The following is a 19121-nucleotide window of genomic DNA, read 5'->3' as shown; positions in this document are numbered from 1 at the left end:
TCTCTCTGTCACATAAATAAATAAAATCTTTAAAAAAAAAAAAATATCAAGGCAAAAACACCCCAGCAAAAGGAAGCTGGCAGCACATGAAAGAATAATATATCAGGAATGCAAGGATAGTTCACTATTAAAACACCTACAGTATAACTCACTTTACTAAGAGATCAAAAGAGAAAAATACTTTTATCACCATATGTATTAGAGTTCTCCAGAGAAACAGAACCAATAGGATATATACAGATATATACAATATTTATTATAAGGAATTGGCTCACATGATAATAGAGCCTGAGAAGTATCAAGATCTGCAGTCAGCAAGCTGGAGACCCAGGAGAGACAATGGTGTAGTTCCAGTCCAAGACCAAAGGCCTGAGATCCAGGAAAGCTAATGGTAAATTCCAGTCCAAAAGCTGGCAGCCTCAAGGCCCAAGAATATTTTGGTTCCAATTCAAAAGCAGAAAAAGAAAAATGTTGCAACTCAAGCAGTCAGGCAAGGAGGGGTTCCCTCTTAATCACAGGAGGGTCAACTTTTTTATTCTATTCAGACCCTCAAATGTATGGATGAGGGCCATCCACATTAAGGAGGGCAATCTGCTTTACTCAAGTCTAGTGATTCAAATGTTAATCTCACCCAAAAACATTCTCACAGACACACCTAGGATAATGTTTGACCAAATATCTGGGCACTTGGTGGCTCAGCAAGTTGACACATAAAATTAACCATCATATCATAGATTCTGAAAAGACATTTGGTAAAATTCAACATCCATTCTTCATAGAAAAAACTCTTAAGAAAATAGAAAATTTGGGGGTATCTGGGTGGCTCAGTTGGTTAAGCCTCTGCCTTCGGCTTGGGTCATGATCCTAGAGTCCTGGGATCAAGGCCCGTGCCAGGCTCCCTGCTCAGCAGGGAGTCTGCTTCTCCCTCTCTGCCCCCCAACCCCCTGCTTGTGTTCTCTCTCTCTCTCTCTCACTCACTCTCTCCCAAATAAATAAATAAATTTTTAAAAAATAAGTAAATAAATAAAACTCTTAGAAGAAAACAGTGGGGAAAATCTTCATGATACTGAATTTGGCAATGCTTCTTGGATATCACACAAAAGCACAAGCAACACAAAAAAAAATAGATAAACTGGACTTAATCAGAATTTAAAACTTATATATATCAGGGCGCCTGGGTGGCTCAGTCCGTTAAGTGTCTGTCTTTGGCTCAGGTCATGATCCCAGGGTCCTGGGATCGAGTCCCACACCAGGCTCCCTGCTCAGAGGGGAGTCTGCTTCTCCCTCTGCCTCTCCCCACCACTCATGCTCACTCTCTCTCTCTTTCTCCCTCTCTCTCGCAAAAATAAATAAAATCTTCTTTAAAAATAAAATAAAATAAAACTTGTATACATCAAAGAACACTATCAGGAGAGTTAAAAGACAACCAACCTATAGAATAGGAGAAAATATTTCCAAATTATATACACACATACAAATAGAACCCAATTCAAAAATGGGTAAAGGAGGGGCACCTGGGTGGCTCAGTTGGTTAAGAGTCTGCCTTCGGCTCAGGTCATGATCCCAGGGTCCTGGGATCAAACCCCACTTCGGGTTCCCTGCTCAGTGGGGGGCCTGCTTTTCCCTCTCCCTCTGCAGCTCCCCCCACTCATGCTCTCCCTCTCTCAAATAAATAAATAAAATCTTCTTTAAAAATGGGCAAAGGAATGGCCAACAGACACACGAAAAGATGCTTAACATCATTTATCATCAGGGAAATGCAAATCCAAATCACAGTGAGATATCACCTCACACATATCAGAATGGCTAAAATCAAAACACAAGAAAAAGCAAGTGTTGGGGAGGATGTGAAGAAAAAGGAACCCTGGGGCGCCTGGGTGGCACAGCGGTTAAGCGTCTGCCTTCGGCTCAGGGCGTGATCCCGGCGTTCTGGGTTCGAGCCCCACATCAGGCTCCTCTGCTATGAGCCTGCTTCTTCCTCTCCCACTCCCCTGCTTGTGTTCCCTCTCTCACTGGCTGTCTCTGTCTCTGTTAAATAAATAAATAAAATCTTTAAAAAAAAAAAAAAAAGAAAAAGAAAAAGGAACCCTCACGCACTGCTGGTAGGAATGCAAACTGGTACAGCCACTATGGAAAACAGTATGGAGAGTCCTCAAAAAATTAAAAATAGAATGGCCATATGATCCAGTAATTCTGCTACTGGATATTTACCCAAAGAATATAAAAACACTAATTCAAAAAGATATATGCACTCCTATGTTTATTGAAGCATTATTTATAATAGCCAAAATATGGAAGCAACCTGTGTCCATTATTAGATGAATGCATAAAGAAGTTATGATATACATCTACAATAGAATATTATTCAGCCATTAAAAAAGAAAGAAATTTTGCCATGTGCAACAACATGGATGGATCTAGAGGGTATAATGCATTAAATGAAAATAAGTTAAAGATAAATACCATACGATTTCACTCATATGTGGAATTTAAGAAACAAAACAAACGAACAAAGAAAAAAAAAAAGAGACAAGCCAGAAAACAGACTCATAACTATAGAGAACAAACTGATAGTTACCAGAGGGCAGGTCGGCTGGGGATGGATGAAATAGGTGAAGGGGATGAAGAGTACACTTATCATAATGAGCACTGAGTAATGTACAGAATTGTTGAATCACTATGGTACACCTGAAACTAATATAACACTGTATATTAACTATAGGGGAATTAAATTTTTTTAAAAAAATGGGCAAAGGATTTGAATAGACATTTCTCCAAAGAAGATACATAAAAGGCCAATAAGCACAAGAAAAGATGCTGAACAGCGTTTTTCACTAGAGAAATGCAAATCAAAGCCACAGTGAGATATCACTTCACACCCAACCCACTAGGTTTGCTACATTAAAAAAAACGAAAAATAACAAGTGTTGGTGAGAATCCGGAGAAAATAGAACCCTTATGCATTGCTGGTGGGGATGTAAAATGGTATAGCTACTGTGGAAAATAGTATGGTGGTTCCTTTGAAAGTTAAACATAGACTAAGTAAAATAAGGCAGTTACAAAAGGACAAATACTGCATGACTTTGCTTACATAAGGTATCTAGAGTAGTCAAACTCACAGAAATAGAAAGTAGAATGGTTGCTGCCAGGAGCTGGGGGACAAAGGAAGTGGAGAGTTGTTTAAAACATATGGAGTTTCAGTTTTGCAAGATGAAAAATTTCTGGAGATTGGTTGCACAACAATGTAAATACACTTAAGACTACTCAACTGTATACTTAAAAATGGTTGATAGTAAATTTTATGTGTATTTGACCCCAATTTTAAAAAAGTTAAACACGGAACTGCTATATGACCCAGGAATTCCACTAACAGTTAAATGCCCAAAATAACAGAGCAGGGACTCAGATACTTGTACACTAATGTTCACAGCAGCATTATTCACTATAACCAAAAGGTAGAAATAACCCAAATGTCCATCATAAAAAAGGAATGAAATTCTGATATATGCTACAATGTGGATGAAACTTGAAGACATTACACTAAGTGAAATAAGCCAGACAAAGGACAAATATTGTATGATTCCATTAATATGAGGTACCTACAAAAGGCAAATTCATAGAGAAAGAAAACAGAACAGTTAACAGGGACTGGGGGTAGGGGGAAATGGGGAGTTATTATTTAATGAGGTACAAAGTTTCTGTTTGGGGTGATGAAAAAATTCTGGAAAGAGATAATGGTGATGGTTGCACACAACATCAAAAATGTACTTAATGCCACTGAACTGTATACTTAATATGGTTAAAATGGTAAATTTATGTTATGTATATTTTACCACAATAAAAAAAATTAAAAAGAGAGAGAAAATAGAAGGAAAGGTATAAGAAATGGTGAGTGGAGGCAATGCTATGGAGGTGTTTTTGGTCCAAAAAGAGAACATGAGGGAGGGGTACCAGGGTGGCTCAGCTGGGTAAGCCTCCGACTCTTGCTTTTGGCTCAGGTCCTGACCTCAGGGTCATGAGATTGAGCCCCACATCGGGCTCCACACTGGGCATGCAACCTGCTTAAGATTCTCTCTCTCCCTCTCTCTCTGCCCCTCCCCACATGGTCTTTCTTTCCAAAAAAAAAAAAAGAGAGAGAGAGAGAGAGAGAGAGAGAGAACATGAGGGAGTATAGCTATAGGGGATCTTAGGGTCAAAATATGTTTTTCCCCCTTTAAAGATTTTTTTTTAAGGTGAGAGAAATAACAGAACGTTTAGATGTTAATGGGAATCATTTAATAGAAAGTGAAATATGATGAGGAAAGAGAGGAGAGATTTTCTCAGGTAATGTCTTTGAGTAGGCAACTAGAAAAAGACACAGAATACAAATGGAAATATGGCTTAGATTGGAACATGGTTAGTTCATCCATAGTCACAAGTATAAAGGCTGAGTAAGTGGGTGAAGATATGGGTTAGTAGCTATTTGTGGTGACTGGAGGCTACGGAAGTTCTCCAGCTTGCTTCAGTTTTCTCAGTGAATTAGGAGGCAAGCTCTTCAATGAGAAGAAATACTGAACATTGGATGAGAGAAGAAAAAGTACGAAATAATGTTCTGGGAGAATAAATGAACCAGGAAAATATAAATACTTGGGAGCACTAAGTGCTCAACTTTATTAAAAATAACCAAATAGAAACTATATGTGTGTATATATCTTCTTACATGTATATATAAATTTTTATGTATGTATATAAGATGTGTGGGTATAATATATGTATAAGCAGACAAAAGGGTCCAGAAGTACACATACCAAACTGTTAATTGTGTTTATTATTGGAGAGAGAGAGAGCTATATAGGGCAGGAGAGTAGAAGAGACTCCTATATTATTTGAGTTTTTGATCAGCGTGTATTATTTCTATAATTAAAATAAAATAGATGTTAACAGTTTATTTTTTTAATTTTTGATTAAAATAAGAGCCTTTATAAATGTCTCTGGAGAGATGGAAGAGGAAAATTAGGGTATAAATAACCATTATAACAACTTCCAATGATAAGATTCTCCCACCCACCCCCTCCAGCTCCAAAACATCTGAGGCAGAGATGAGGCACCACCAAGTAAATACAAAAATATTCAGGTTCTAACACCAGGCACTGATGAAGAAGGGGCAGGTCAGGCCTCCCAGGCATAAATAGAAGGAGCAGATATGATGTAAATCACACAAGAGTCTCTATCTTCAGGGTGATTCCAATCTGTTGGCTGGCTCAGGCCATCTCTGGAGGCCTCCTGCGTTCTGCTGTTGTTCACTGCATCTGGGAGCCGTGCACCGATGACTCCAGGGTTCCTTTCCAGCAAGCGAAACCCAGTATCCTGGCCAGGGCCACAGCATCACACATGGACCAGCATGAGCGCAGCACTGGCCAGTCCTGCAGCCACCGCAGCAGTCCCAAAGCCGGAGGCGAGGACAGTTTAAAACACTGATCAAGACCTATAGCACCCTCACCCCAATTAGGCAAAGCCTATGTCCTAATTATACACAATCATCAACTCGGCAGTAAAGGTGATTATCAACAAGACAAAATGAGAAAAGCAGAGGCATCACTCACCTTGAACACTTCAGAAAAGAAGCCAGACCCTATTTTTTCACAGGTGAAGTCATCTAAACGTGTCAGTCTAGAAAAGGCACTTATAAGAGCTCGATATGAAGATGGCCAAACTCTTCCCACTTGGGTCATGTTCCCATCTCCTCCACTCCCTCCTTCAAAATCTTCAAGACGCTCCACACGTGGAGGAAAGCCTGCAATTGAATTCCGTTTGCTCCGATCCATAGTCTCAATAATCACTTCTTTTCTTCTTTTAAAAAGGAACTCCACACATAATAAAATTTTGTTGAGTTTTACTTCTCCTCCAGTTTGACACTAAACAAGAGATCAGAAAGATATTTCACTAAAACCATGAATGATTAAATACATGCAAACCAATGAATTATCAATGTAAAAATATTTCCTCTTTCACATTCTAGCTCTTGATTTTCAGATCAAAAAAACACTTTATACCTTTACCTTCAAAAAATACTTATATATTTAAAGCCCAAGGCATAGTCAGTCTTTAAAATGAGTAGACTAGGGATGCCTGGGTGGCTCAATGGGTTAAGCTCCTTGCTCACCAGGGAGTCTGCTTCTCCCTCTCTTGCCTGCCGCTTCCCCTGCTTATGCTTTTCTCTCTCTCTGACAAATAAATAAATCTTTTAAAAAATAAAATGAGTAGACTATAATAAAGATCATCAATTACAGTCTAAAAAACAAAGTAACAATGATAATATCTATCATTTTTTGAGCACCTACTATCTAGGAAACACAGTATAAGAGGTGTACATATGTCATCATTTCATTCTCAAATAATCCATGATATAAGAATTATTATGTTCATTTCATTGAGCGGTCAAGTAGTCATACTGTCACTAAATGGCAGAGATAAAATTAAAACGCAAGGCTTTCTGATTCAAAAGCCTGTGTTCGGGGGAACCTGAGTGACGAAAGCGGTTAAGCAACAGACTCTTGGTTTCAGCTCAGGTCGTGATCTCAGGGTCCTGAAAAGGAGCCCTGCATCCAGTTCTGCTTGAGACTTTCCCTCCCCCCTGCCCTCCTCCCTATCCCCCAGTCCTACATGAACACACACGCACTCTCTCTCTCGCCTTCTCTCTCAAATAAATAAATCTTTAATAAAAAATAAAAGCCTGCAACTAATGAATTACTGAACACTACATCTGAAACTAATGATGTATTATATGCTGGCTAATTGAATTTAAATTTAAAAAAATATTCAAGGAGCGCCTGGGTGGCTCAGTCAGTTAAGCATCTGCCCTTGGCTCAGGTCACGATCCCAAGGTCCTGGGATCGAGTCCCTCATCGGGCTCCCTGTTCAGCAGGGAGTCTCCTTCTCCCTCTCCCTCTGCCCCTCCCCCTGCTTGTGCAGGCTCTCTCTCCTCTCAAATAAATAAAAGCTTAAAATTTTTTTCAAAAAAATAGGGGCACCTGGGTGGCCCAGTCGTTAAGCGTCTGCCTTTGGCTCAGGGCGTGATCCCAGCGTTCTGGGATCGAGCCCCACATCAGGCTTCTCTGCTAGGAGCCTGCTTCTTCCTCTCCCACTCCCCCTGCTTGTGTTCCCTCTCTCGCTGGCTGTCTCTCTCTGTCAAATAAATAAATAAAATCTTTTTAAAAAAAAATTTTTTTTCAAAAAAATAAAAGCCTATGTTCATACCAATGCCCTTCATAGCCCGCATTACATAATTTTCTCTTCATTTGAAAAATAAAGTCCAAGTATATAAAACAATGACAAAGATTTTGTATCATAAAATTATTTTATTTCCTTTAAAGATTTATTTATTTATTTGAGAGAGGGAGAGAGAGTGGGAGGGAGAGAGAGAGAGAATCTGAAACAGACTCTGCGTTGAACATAGAGCCAGATGCAAGGCTCGATCCCACAACTGCGAGATCATGACCTGAGCCAAAACAAAGAGTTGGGTGCTTGACTGAGCCACCCACACACCCCAAAACTATATAATTTTAAAAGAAAAAAAAACGGCACCTGGGTGGCTCCGAGGGTTAAGCAACCAGCTCTTGATTTCGGCTCAGGTCATGATCTCAGGGTTGTGAGATCAAACTCAGCAGGAGTCTGCTTAAGTTTCTCTCTCCCTCACCCTCTGCCCCTTCCCACCCTGCCCTGCTCACACGTTCTCTCTAAAATAAATAAATCTTAAAAAAAGAAGAAGAAGAAAACCATATCTGAAAGCAATTTAAAAATTCATTAAACAGTACAGTCTAGCAGAAGTGACTACTGAAGGTTCCACCCCATCTGGTGCATGATTAAGAATAAAAATGGAAACCCACTTTTTCTTGTAGCCATCTCTCCCTACTTCTACTTTTTTTCCATAGGAAATGACTGGAAGGGTCTTATGCAGAATACAACATTGTGACTTTTCAATTAGTAAAATGCTTTCATAAATGTGATGAATACCTAACCCAGACTACCTCTACCACCTCTAACCATGGAGAAAAGCAGCAGGGCTCCCAGGGCCATCCTTACAAGATGACCCTGCTTCCTTACCCATAGCCAGAAGTCAGCAGTACACTACCCAATATGGACCAATCACAGTTCCTTTCCTGGCAATCTGGAATTAAAATTAAGATATGCTAGCCTCAGTCCAACTGCTTTCTAAAATGGAAGCCATGCCATGGCTCCTGGCTGGCTCAGTCAGTACAGCATGTGACTCTTGATCTCGGGGTTGTAAATTCAATCCCCATATTGGGTATAGAGATTACTTAAAAATAAAATCTTTTTTAAAAAAAGGAAACCATGTACACTCAGGAGCTGTTGGCCATGGCCATTTTCTACTACACAGGCTGGAAGGCAGAAAAAGCCAAGAGATTGAGGCCAATCCACAAAGAAAAAAAGAAAAAGAAAAAAAGAAAACAAAAAAAGACAGAGAGAACTTCTTAATTTTCCCAATGTACTATAGTCCCCAATTCCTGAGGCCTCACTGCATCCTGACTTCAGGTTCCATAAGATATCCTTGTATCATTAAAATACAAGGCACCTAGGTGGCTCAGTTGGTTAAGAATCCAACTCTTGATTTCAGCTCAGGTCATGATCTCAGGGTTGGGAGATCCAGCCTGAATCAGCTCCATACTGGGTGTAGAGCCTGCTTAAGATGCTCTCTCCCCCTGCTCCCTCTGCCCCTCCCTTCCTGCTCCCATCCCTGCCCCTCCCCCTCTCCCTCAGCCCCATGCTCCCTCTAAATAAATTAAATAAATAAATAAATAAAATAAAAATAAATTATCTTTGTTTAAGCTAGTTTTGCCAAAGTCTTCATAGAAGGAAGACTAATCCAAGTTCTAAAGGAATAAAACATTTAAGAACCTCTATTGAACCTCAGCAAAAAGTGACAGCAGATCAGCAGATCAAAAATTTAGGAATATAAGAGGGGCGCCTGGGTGGCACAGCGGTTAAGCGGCTGCCTTCAGCTCAGGGCATGATCCCAGCGTTCTGGGATCGAGCCCCACATCAGGCTCCTCTGCTATGAGCCTGCTTCTTCCTCTCCCACTCCCCCTGCTTGTGTTCCCTCTCTTGCTGGCTGTCTCTATCTCTGTCGAATAAATAAATAAAATCTTTAAAAAAAATTTAGGAATATAAGAGCAAGATTTTTAAAATTTTACAGCCAGTAAAGACCATAAAGTTCAGTCACTCATTTTATATTTGAGGAAACACATGGCTCAGAACGTGGGAATGATTTGCCCATTGCTGTAAGCTATTTACTAGCAAAGCTAAACTTAGAACCAAGGGACCAAAGGTAGTGCATTTTTAAAGTGTGTCGCTGATCATCTGCTTCAAAATTACCCAAGGAGCTTGTTTAAAACCCAGATTATTGTGTCCCAACCTTGACTTACTAAATCAGAATCTCCTGGAGTGAAGCCTGAAAATTTTACCAAGCTCCCCAGTGATTCTTATATACACCAGGAGTTGAAGATCCTCTACTCAGAGAAGGGGTATATTAATAACTTAAAAAAAAAAGGAATTTTACAAGAATTTCCTCATTTAATCTTCAAAACATAACACCATGCTAGGTATGATTCCCATTTCAGAGAAAAAGAACTGTAGGGTCAGGAGGTTAAGTACCTTGCCTAAGGATACACAGCTAGAAGAACCAGATTGGAACCAAGGTCCATCCAGTTTCAAAGCCCAAGCTTTTTCCATTTCATATAACTTAGTTCAGTGTCTTTCCACTACAGAGTTGTAAGGAGTTAAGCTAGTCATCTATGTAGTAAAGAAGACTGGTACTTGAGTGCAGAGGAAGACAAGAGTGACTGTAATTTGGACAGAGATAGAGAAAAAGGGGAAAAAACTCAACTTTAGAAAAATAAATTACAAAATACTAAAGTTAAAACTATATAAAGCATAGTTGCCTCTGAAATTACTGATTGGCTTACCATCTACTGACTTTTTCATTTTGAATGAAATACATTGTTAACCTCCATGATGCCCTCAATTTTTCCTGGGGGGTGGGGGAGCAGGGTGGCAGAATCTTTTCTCTATACTAAGGCTTGAAAGACGGAATTGCTCATTGCAGCACAACAGGTCTGAGAGGAGGTAAGGAATACCTAATAGCAACTGAACTGGTTTTGTTGGAGTTCTTACACATTTCACAACAGCGCAAGAGGCTGAAATTTTTGATATTTTTATATTGAAAAACAAAAAAACTTGTATCTTAGCTCACGGCACTTTTAAGAGGAGGGAAAGTATTTATTTTAAAGGTACGGACACCTGGGTGGCTCAGTTGGTTAAGCATCTGCCTTCGGCTCAGGGGATGACCCCAGGGTCCTGGGATGGAGTCTCCCATCAGGCTCCTTGCTCAGTGGGGAGCCTGCTTCTCCCTCTGCCTGCCATTCCTCCTGCTTGTGCTCTCTTTCTGTCTGACAAATAAATAAAATGTTTAAAAACAATAATAAATAAATAAAAGGTATATGCTTATAGAAACTCTTGCACAGGGCACCTAGGTGGCTCAGTCGGTTAAGCGTCTGCCTTTGGCTCAGGTCATGATCCCTGGGATCTGGGATCAAGTTCTGCATTGGGCTCCTAGCTCAGCGGGGAGTCTACTTCTCCCTCTCCCCCACTGCTCATGTTCTCTCTCTCACGCTCTCTTTCTCTCAAAAAAATAAATAAAATCTTTGGGGAAAAAAAAAAAAGAAACTCTTGCACATAAGCACAGGAGACCTGAACAAGGATATTCATTTCATTTCAGCATCGTTTGTAATAAAGCGGAGGAGGGGGGTATACAACCCAAAGTTAGTCTGCAGGAACAATAAGAAACTATAGAATATTTTTCAATGAAATATACAGCACTTAACAATGAATGAACTCTATCTAGCAATGTAGATGTATTTCAAAAGCAATACAAAGTGGGGGGAAAGAAGCAAGTTGTAGTTAGTGGTATCATTAAAATTTAATTAAAAAAATTTTAAGGGGCACCTGGGTGGCTCAGTCGTTAAGCATCTGCCTTCGGCTCAGGGCGTGATCCCGGCATTCTGGGATCGAGTCCCACATCGGGCTCCTCCGCTGGGAGCCTGCTTCTTCCTCTCCCACTCCCCTGCTGTGTTCCCTCTCTTGCTGGCTGTCTCTCTGTCACATAAATAAATAAAATCTTTAAAAAAAATTTTTTTAAGATTTTATTTATTTATTTATTTGAGAGAGAAGGAGAGCACAAGTGGAGGGAGGGGCAGAGGGAGAGGGAGAAGCAGGCTCCCAACTGAGCAGGGAGCCTGATGCCAGGCTCCATCCCAGGACTCCAGGATCATGACCTGAGCCGAAGGCAGCTGCTTAACCAACTGAGCCACCTAGGTGCCCCCCAAAAATTTTTTTTTCAAGTTACCAAAAAAAAAAAAAAGGGAAGTGCAAAGAAAGCTGGGGGGGAGGGGTAGCAAAACTTATATGGACAAAACAAAAAAACAAAGATGATAAAAAGAAACAACGGAGGACACTACATAATGATAAAGGGAACAATTCATCAAGAGGATGTAACAATTGTAAATATTTATGCACGCAGCATGGGAGCACCTAAATACATAAAGCAACTACTAATAGACATAGAAGAAGAAACTGACAGCAATGCAATAATAGTAGGGGACTTTAACACCCCACTTACATCAATAGATCTATCAGACAGAAAATCAACAAGGAAACAGTGGCTTTGAAGGACACCTTGGACCAGATGGTCCTAACAGATATATTCAGAATATTCCATCCAAAAACAGTGGAATACACATTCTTTTCAAGTACATATGGAACATTCTCCAGAACAGATCACATGTTAGGCCACAAAACAAGTCTCAAAAAATTGAAAAAGACTGAAATCGTATAATGCATCTTTTCCGACCACAACAGTATGAAACTGGAAATCAATCACAAGAAAAAATCTGGAAAGAACACAAATACGTGGAGGCTGACAACATGGTAGTAGAAAATAAATGGGTCAACCAAGAAATCAAAGAAGAATTTAAAAATACATGGAGACAAATGAAAAAGAAAACACAACTATCCAAAATCTCTGGGATGCAGCAAAAGCTGTTCTAAAAGAGAAAATTACAGCAATACAGGCCTACTTCAAGAAGCAAGAAGAATCTCAAATAAACAACCTAACCTTACATCTAAAGGAGCTAGAAAAAAAACAAACAAAGCCTAAAGCCCATAGGAGGAAGATAATAATAAAGCTTAGAGCAGAAATAAGTGAAATAGAAACTAATAGAACAGATCAATGAAATCAGCTGGTTCTTTGAAAAGATCAACAAAATTAATAAACCTTTAGCCAGACTCATCAAAAAAAGAAGAGGACTCAAATAATTCAGAAATAAAGGAGGAGAAATAAAAACCAATGCCAAGAAATACAAAGAATTATAAGAGAATATTATGAAAAATTATACACCAACAAATTGGACAACCTAGAAGAAATGCATAAACTCCTACAAACATATAACCTGCCAAAACTGAATAGGAAGGAAATAAGAAAACTTAAATGGACCAATTACTAGCAATGAAATTGAATCAGTAATCAAAAAACTCCCAACAAACAAGTCCAGACCCAGATGGCTTCATAGGTGAATTCTATCAAACATTTAAAGAATGTTCTATTCCTCTAAAACTATTCCAAAAAGCAGTAAAGGAAGGAAAGCTTCCAAATTTATTCTGAGGTCAGCATTACACAGATACTAAAACCAGATAAAGATACTACAAAGGAAGGAAGGAAGGAAGGAAGGAAGGAAGGAAGGAAGGAAGGAAGGAAAGAAAGAAAGAAAGAAAGAAAGAAAGAAAGAAAGAAAGAAAGAAAGAAAGAAAGAAAGAAAATCAAATCAAATCACAGGCCAGTATCTCTGATGAACACAGATGCAAAAATCCTCAACAAAATATTAGAAAACCAAATCTAAAAATACATTTAAAAAATCATTCACCACAGCCAAGTGGAATTTATTCCAGGGATGTAAGTAAGCATGGTTCAGTATTCACAAATTAATCAACATGATACATCACATTAACAAGAGAAACGATAAATACCATATGATTATTTCACTAGATGCAGAAAAAGCATTTGACAAACCACGACATCCATTCATGATAAAAACTATCAAGAAAGTAGGGTTAGAGGGATGCCTGGGTGGCTCAGTCGGTTAAGTGTCTGCCTTCAGCTTGGGTCATGATCCAAGGGTCCTAGGATCAAGTCCCACTTCAGGCTCCTTGCTCAGCAGGGAGCCTGTTTCTCCCTCTGCTTGTGCACTTGCTCTCTCTCTCTCTCTGACAAATAAATATATAAAAACTTAAAAAATAAAATAAAATAAAAATAAATGTAAAAAGAAAAGAAAACCTTAAAGACTCCAACAAAAAACTAATAGCACTGATAAATTAATTCAGTGAAGTCATAGGATACAAAATTAATATACAGAAATCTGCTGCATTTCTATACACTAAAAATGAAGTAGCAGAAAGAGAAATTAAGAAAACAATCCCATTTACAATTGTACCAAAAAGAATAAAATATCTAGGAATAAACTTAACCAAGGAGGTGAAAGACCTGTATTGTGAAAACTATAAAACATTGATAAAAGAAACTGAAGGCAACACAAACAAATAGAAAAATATACCATGTTCATAGATTGGAAGAATTAATATTGTTAAAATGTCCATACTACCCAAAGCACTCTAGATTTAATGCAATCCCCAACAAAATACCAATGATGTTTTCACAGAACTACAACAAATAATCCTAAAATTTGTTTGGAACCACAAAAGACCCTGTTGCCAAAGCAATCTTGAAAAAGAACAACAAAGCTAGAGGTATCACAATCCCAGATTTCAAGATATACAACAAATATGGAAACAGTACGAGAAGGACACAAAATACATACATAGATCAATAGAACAGAACAAAGAATCCACAAATAAAACCACACTTTTATGGTCAATTAATATATGACAAAGGAGGCAAGAATATACAATAGGAAAAAGACAGTCTCTTCAACAAATGGTGTTGGGAAAACAGGACAGTCACACGCAAAAAAATGAAACCAGACCACTTTCTTATACAGTACACAAAAACTCAAAATGGATTAAAGACCTAAATGTGGGACCTGAAATCATAAGATTCCTAGAAGAAAACATAGGCAGTAATTTGTTTGACAGGAGCCACAGAAACATTTTTCTAGATGGGTCTTCTGAGGCAAAGGAAACAAAAGCAAAATTGAACATATGAGACTACACAAAAATAAAAAGCTTTTGGACAGTGAAGGAAACTACCAACAAAACAAAAAGCAACCTACTAAATGGGAAAAGATATTTGTAAATGATATATCTGATAAACGTTAATATCTACAATATATAAAGAACTTACACAAATCAAATCCAAGAAAATAAATGATTCATTTAAAAATGGACAGAGGGAGGCACCTGGGTGGCTCAGTCGGTTAAGTAGCTGCCTTTGGCTCAGGTCATGATCCCAGGGTCCTGGGATCAAGCCCCACATCAGGCTCCCTGCTCTGTGGGGAGCCTGCTTCTCCCTCTCCCTCTGCCTGCCACTCCCCCTGCTTGTGTTCTCTCTCTCTCTGTCAAATAAATAAATAAAATCTTTTTAAAAATAAAAATAAAATAAAAATGGACAGAGGACCTGAATAAACATTCTTCCAAAGAAAACATACAGATGGCCAACAGACAACCTGAATAAACATTCTTCCAAAGAAAACATACAGATGGCCAACATACATCTTATGAAAAGATGCTCAACGTTATTCATCATCAGGAAAATGCAAATCAAAATCACAATGAGATATCACCTCACACCTATCAGAATGGCTAAAATCAAAACACAAGAAACAGCAAGTGCTGGGGAGGATGTGAAGAAAAAGGAAATTTGGGCACTGTTAGTGGGAATGCAAACTGATACAGCCACTGTGGAAAACACCGTGAAAGTTTCTCAAAAAATTAAAAATAGAATGACCATATGATCCAGTAATTCTGCTGCTGGGTATTTAACCAAAAAATATGAAGACACTAATTCAAAAAGATATACGCACTCCTACGTTTACTGAAGCATTATTTACAAGAGCTAAACTATGGAAGCAACCCAAGTGTCCATCATTAGATGAATGGATAAAGAAGAGTTGGCATACACACACACACACACACACACACACACACACACACACACTGGAATATTACTCAGCCATAAAAAAGAATGAAACCTTGTCATTCGCAACAATATAGATAGATTAGAAGGTATAATGCTAAGTGAAATAAATTAGATAAAAACAAATATCATATGATTTCACTCATATGTGGAATTTAAGAAACAAAACAAAAGAACCAACAAAGAAAAAACAGAGACAAAAAAACAGACTCTTAAATACAGGAAATAAACTGATGGTTGTGGGGCAGGGGGGATGGATGAAATAAAGGGGATGAAGAGTACACTTATCTTGATGAGCACTGAGAAACGTATAGAATTGCTGAATCATTACATTGTACACCTGAAACTAATATAACACTGTATGTTAATTACACTTGAATAAAAATGAAGAAATAAAGTTACCCCCAAAAAAGAATGCAGGTCCAATCCTACAATATGATACCATTTTAATAAAAAATGTATTTTGGGGGCACTTGAGTGGCTCAGTTGGTTAAGTGTCCAACTCTTGATATTGGCTCAGGTCTTGATCTCAAGGTTGTGAGTTCAAGCCCCACATTGAGCTCCACACTGGGCATGGAGCCTACTTAAAAAAATGTATTTTTTAAAATAATATCTATTATAGATAGGCAAAATAGCATATTGATTAAAAGTATAGCCACTATAGCCAATCTGGATTCAAATCCTTGCTCCATAACTTATAGGTGCATGAACCTGATCAAGTTATTTTATTTTATTTTCCTGATCAAGTTATTTTAAAATCTCTCTAAATCTCTGGTTCCCCATCTGTAAAATGGAAATAAAAATAGTATTTACATTTTAACATTTTATATGTATTAACTTATTTAATCCTTACAACAAAGGGTTTTTGATTAAATGAATAGTGCCTGGCAAACAGTGAGCATTTGAATCACGTTTACTGTAATTTATTATAATCTATTATTTCTTATAATTATAAATGTTATTATAATTATTATTTAAAGATACATATTTATAGTAAATGTCCAAACACATGAATTAGAAAGACAGACACTAAATTCATAGCAGTACTTGCCTTTGCGGGAAAGAAGAGAAATGAGATATGTAAGGGAAACAAAGGAGACTTCAACTATAGCAATCAAGTTTTGTTTCCTTTTATTAAAAAATAAACCTATAGCAAACAACACAAAATTATGTATTTGCTAATTTTGTTATATTTTGTTAACTAATATTTGTTATTCTGTGTGGTGTTATATTGTACTCTCTCCTACATTTAATTTTTTTAATTAAAAACAAATTTAACAGTTTTTAAAAGTCTATTGCAGGGGCACCTGGGTGGCTCAGTCGGTTAAGCAGCTGCCTTCGGCTCAGGTCATGATCCCAGGATCCTGGGATCAAGCCCCACATCAGGCTCCCTGCTCAACAGGAAGGCTGCTTCTCCCTCTCCCTCTGCCTGCTGCTCCCCTGCCTGCACTCAGTCTCTCTCTGACAAATAAATAAATAAAATCTTAAAAAAAAAAAAAAATCTAGGGGCGCCTGGGTGGCACAGCGGTTAAGCGCCTGCCTTCGGCTCAGGGAGTGATCCCGGCGTTAGGGGATCGAGCCCCACATCAGGCTCCTCCGCTGTGAGCCTGCTTCTTCCTCTCCCGCTCCCCCTGCTTGTGTTCCCTCTCTCGCTGGCTGTCTCTATCTCTGTCAAATAAATAAATAAAACCTTAAAAAAAAAAATCTATTGCTGGGGCGCCTGGGTGGCTCAGTCATTGGGTGTCTGCCTTCGGCTCAGGGCGTGATCCCAGAGTCCTGGGATCGAGCCCCACATCGGGCTCCCTGATCCGCTGGGAGCCTGCTTCTTCCTCTCCCACTCCCCCTGCCTGTGTTCCCTCTCTTGCTGGCTGTCTCTCTCTCTGTCAAATAAATAAATAAAATCTTTTTTAAAAAAGTCTATTGCCAATACAATAGCTATGCAGTATGGCAAATAAATAGCATCCCAATGTGTAAGTCAAGTCTTCAGATTCTCAAACTTTTATTCTGTGACAGGTCCGCTACAGTTTTTGGTCCAAGGAGTATTTATATCTTTTTTTTTAAAGATTTTGTTTTATTTATTTGACAGAGACAGCCAGAGAGAGAGGGAACACAAGCAGGGGGAGTGGGAGAGGAAGAAGCAGGCTCCTAGCGGAGGAGCCTGATGGTGGGGCTCGATCCTAGAACGCTGGAATCACGCCCTGAGCCGAAGGCAGACACTTAACCACTGCGCCACCCAGGGGCCCCAGGAGTATTTATATCTTAAACTAAAAACTCAGAAGCACTGAGAGAATATTTGGATATTAAAATATAAAATCACCCACGAGGAACACTGGTATTTAATTGTACAACCCACATTACATGCTAAAGTAATATTAATTACTAGACAGTTGAGATGAGTGCTAAAAAGTACAGTCCCCTCAAGGGAGTAAGAACTTTATTAATCCATTTTGGAGAAGTGCTGAGAATGGGAAAACCTCCAAACCATGCCTTCTGCTCCCTTGGCCTGCATTCTAAATGACCACGTTTTAAACGAAATCAACCAAGCTACAAATAGCTTTCAATTTAATCTGACAAATTTTACTTAGTCATAAAAGGTATTAAGGTAAGAATGAACAGACTCTAAAACCACACCCTATTTAAGTCTAAACATGATTAATTTTAAAATCAAAATATACATTATTTGAAATGTGTGAAATTTTACATTTTCAGCCTCTGAATTACCTCCTTTGGTCTTATTTACTGAATATTATCATTTTGGGGGCGCCTGGGTGGCTCAGTCAGTTGAGCGGCTGCCTTTGTTTCAGGTCATGATCGCGGGGTCCCCAGATCAAGCCCTACATTGGCCTCCCCGCTCAGTGGGGAGTCCGCTTCTCCCTCTGTCCCTCCCCCTGCTCAAGTTCTCTCTCACGGTCTCAAATAAATAAAAAAAAATCCTTAAAAAAAAAAAGAAAAAAAGAAAGATATGATTGAAAAAATGCAGATTTCACCTTAAAGAAGCTACTTGATTCAAAAGACTACACTCTGTTGGTCAAGAATAATTAATCTTCCCAGAACAATATGGCACCATCCATGCTGCTCCTGACAGTCTGAGGATCAGAAGGACTGTACATGATAAACAGACCACCACATTTTATAGAAAGCACATTGTTTCCAAGGGAATCTGAGAAACATTTCAAAGTCTATACCTTTAGTAAGGATGGCACCTTGTTTGCCTGGGGCAATGGAGAAAAAAATAAATATTATCAATGTCACTAACAAGGGACTACTACTCCTTTGATCTCCCAAAGGCAGTTTGCCTTGAGTTCTCACCCAAAAACACTGTGCTGGCAACACGGCACAGCAGGGATACACAACCTACAACTTTATGATGTGAAAACTGGTACATGTTTGAAGTCTCTCATCCAGAAAAAAATGCAAAACTGTTGTCCATCCTGGTCAAGAAATGAAACTATTTGTGTTGGAAATGTTAACAATAAAGTTCACTTATTTGAAAATAATTTTACAATGGAAAGATTTGTGAAATAAATTTACTGCTTATTATAAATGTACAGTTTATTTTCTTATATGGCATCATAGAATTTTCCTAAATACTGTTAATATATTGAGAATTGCTGTTACATGAATTCATTTGAATAACTCTTATATGTCCAAGTGCTAGTGAAATTCTATAACACAGAGATTTCATTTTTCTTTTAAGAATTTATTTACTTGAGAGAGAGAGAACACAAGCAGGAGGAAGGGAAGAGAGAGAGGGACAAGCAGACTCCCCACTAAGCGGAGAACCTAATGCAAGGTTCAATCCCAGGACCCTGAAATCATGACTTGAACCAAAGTCAGACCCTTAACGGACTGAGTCACCAGGTGCCCCCAGAGATTTCCTTTTATAGTAAGTTTTTACTACCTAATCATTACAATTAAATTA

At 38.6% G+C, this 19121-nt stretch overlaps 1 protein-coding gene across 1 annotated transcript in view; it reads right to left on the bottom strand.

Annotated features, from left to right (window-relative positions):
• Window positions 1-19121, bottom strand: part of TESK2 (testis associated actin remodelling kinase 2) — a 127098-nt gene that overhangs the window by 89002 nt on the left and 18975 nt on the right. Inside the window, exon 2 of the mRNA XM_026498225.4 lies at window positions 5583-5894. Within this exon, the coding sequence (XP_026354010.3) occupies window positions 5583-5804 (222 nt within the window). The 5' untranslated portion in view covers window positions 5805-5894. The remainder of the gene's footprint in view (window positions 1-5582; window positions 5895-19121) is intronic.

This window comes from Ursus arctos, unplaced genomic scaffold (assembly GCF_023065955.2).
Source record: "Ursus arctos isolate Adak ecotype North America unplaced genomic scaffold, UrsArc2.0 scaffold_12, whole genome shotgun sequence".
NCBI lineage: Eukaryota > Metazoa > Chordata > Mammalia > Carnivora > Ursidae > Ursus > Ursus arctos.
This window is presented reverse-complemented; position numbering and strand designations above follow the sequence as displayed.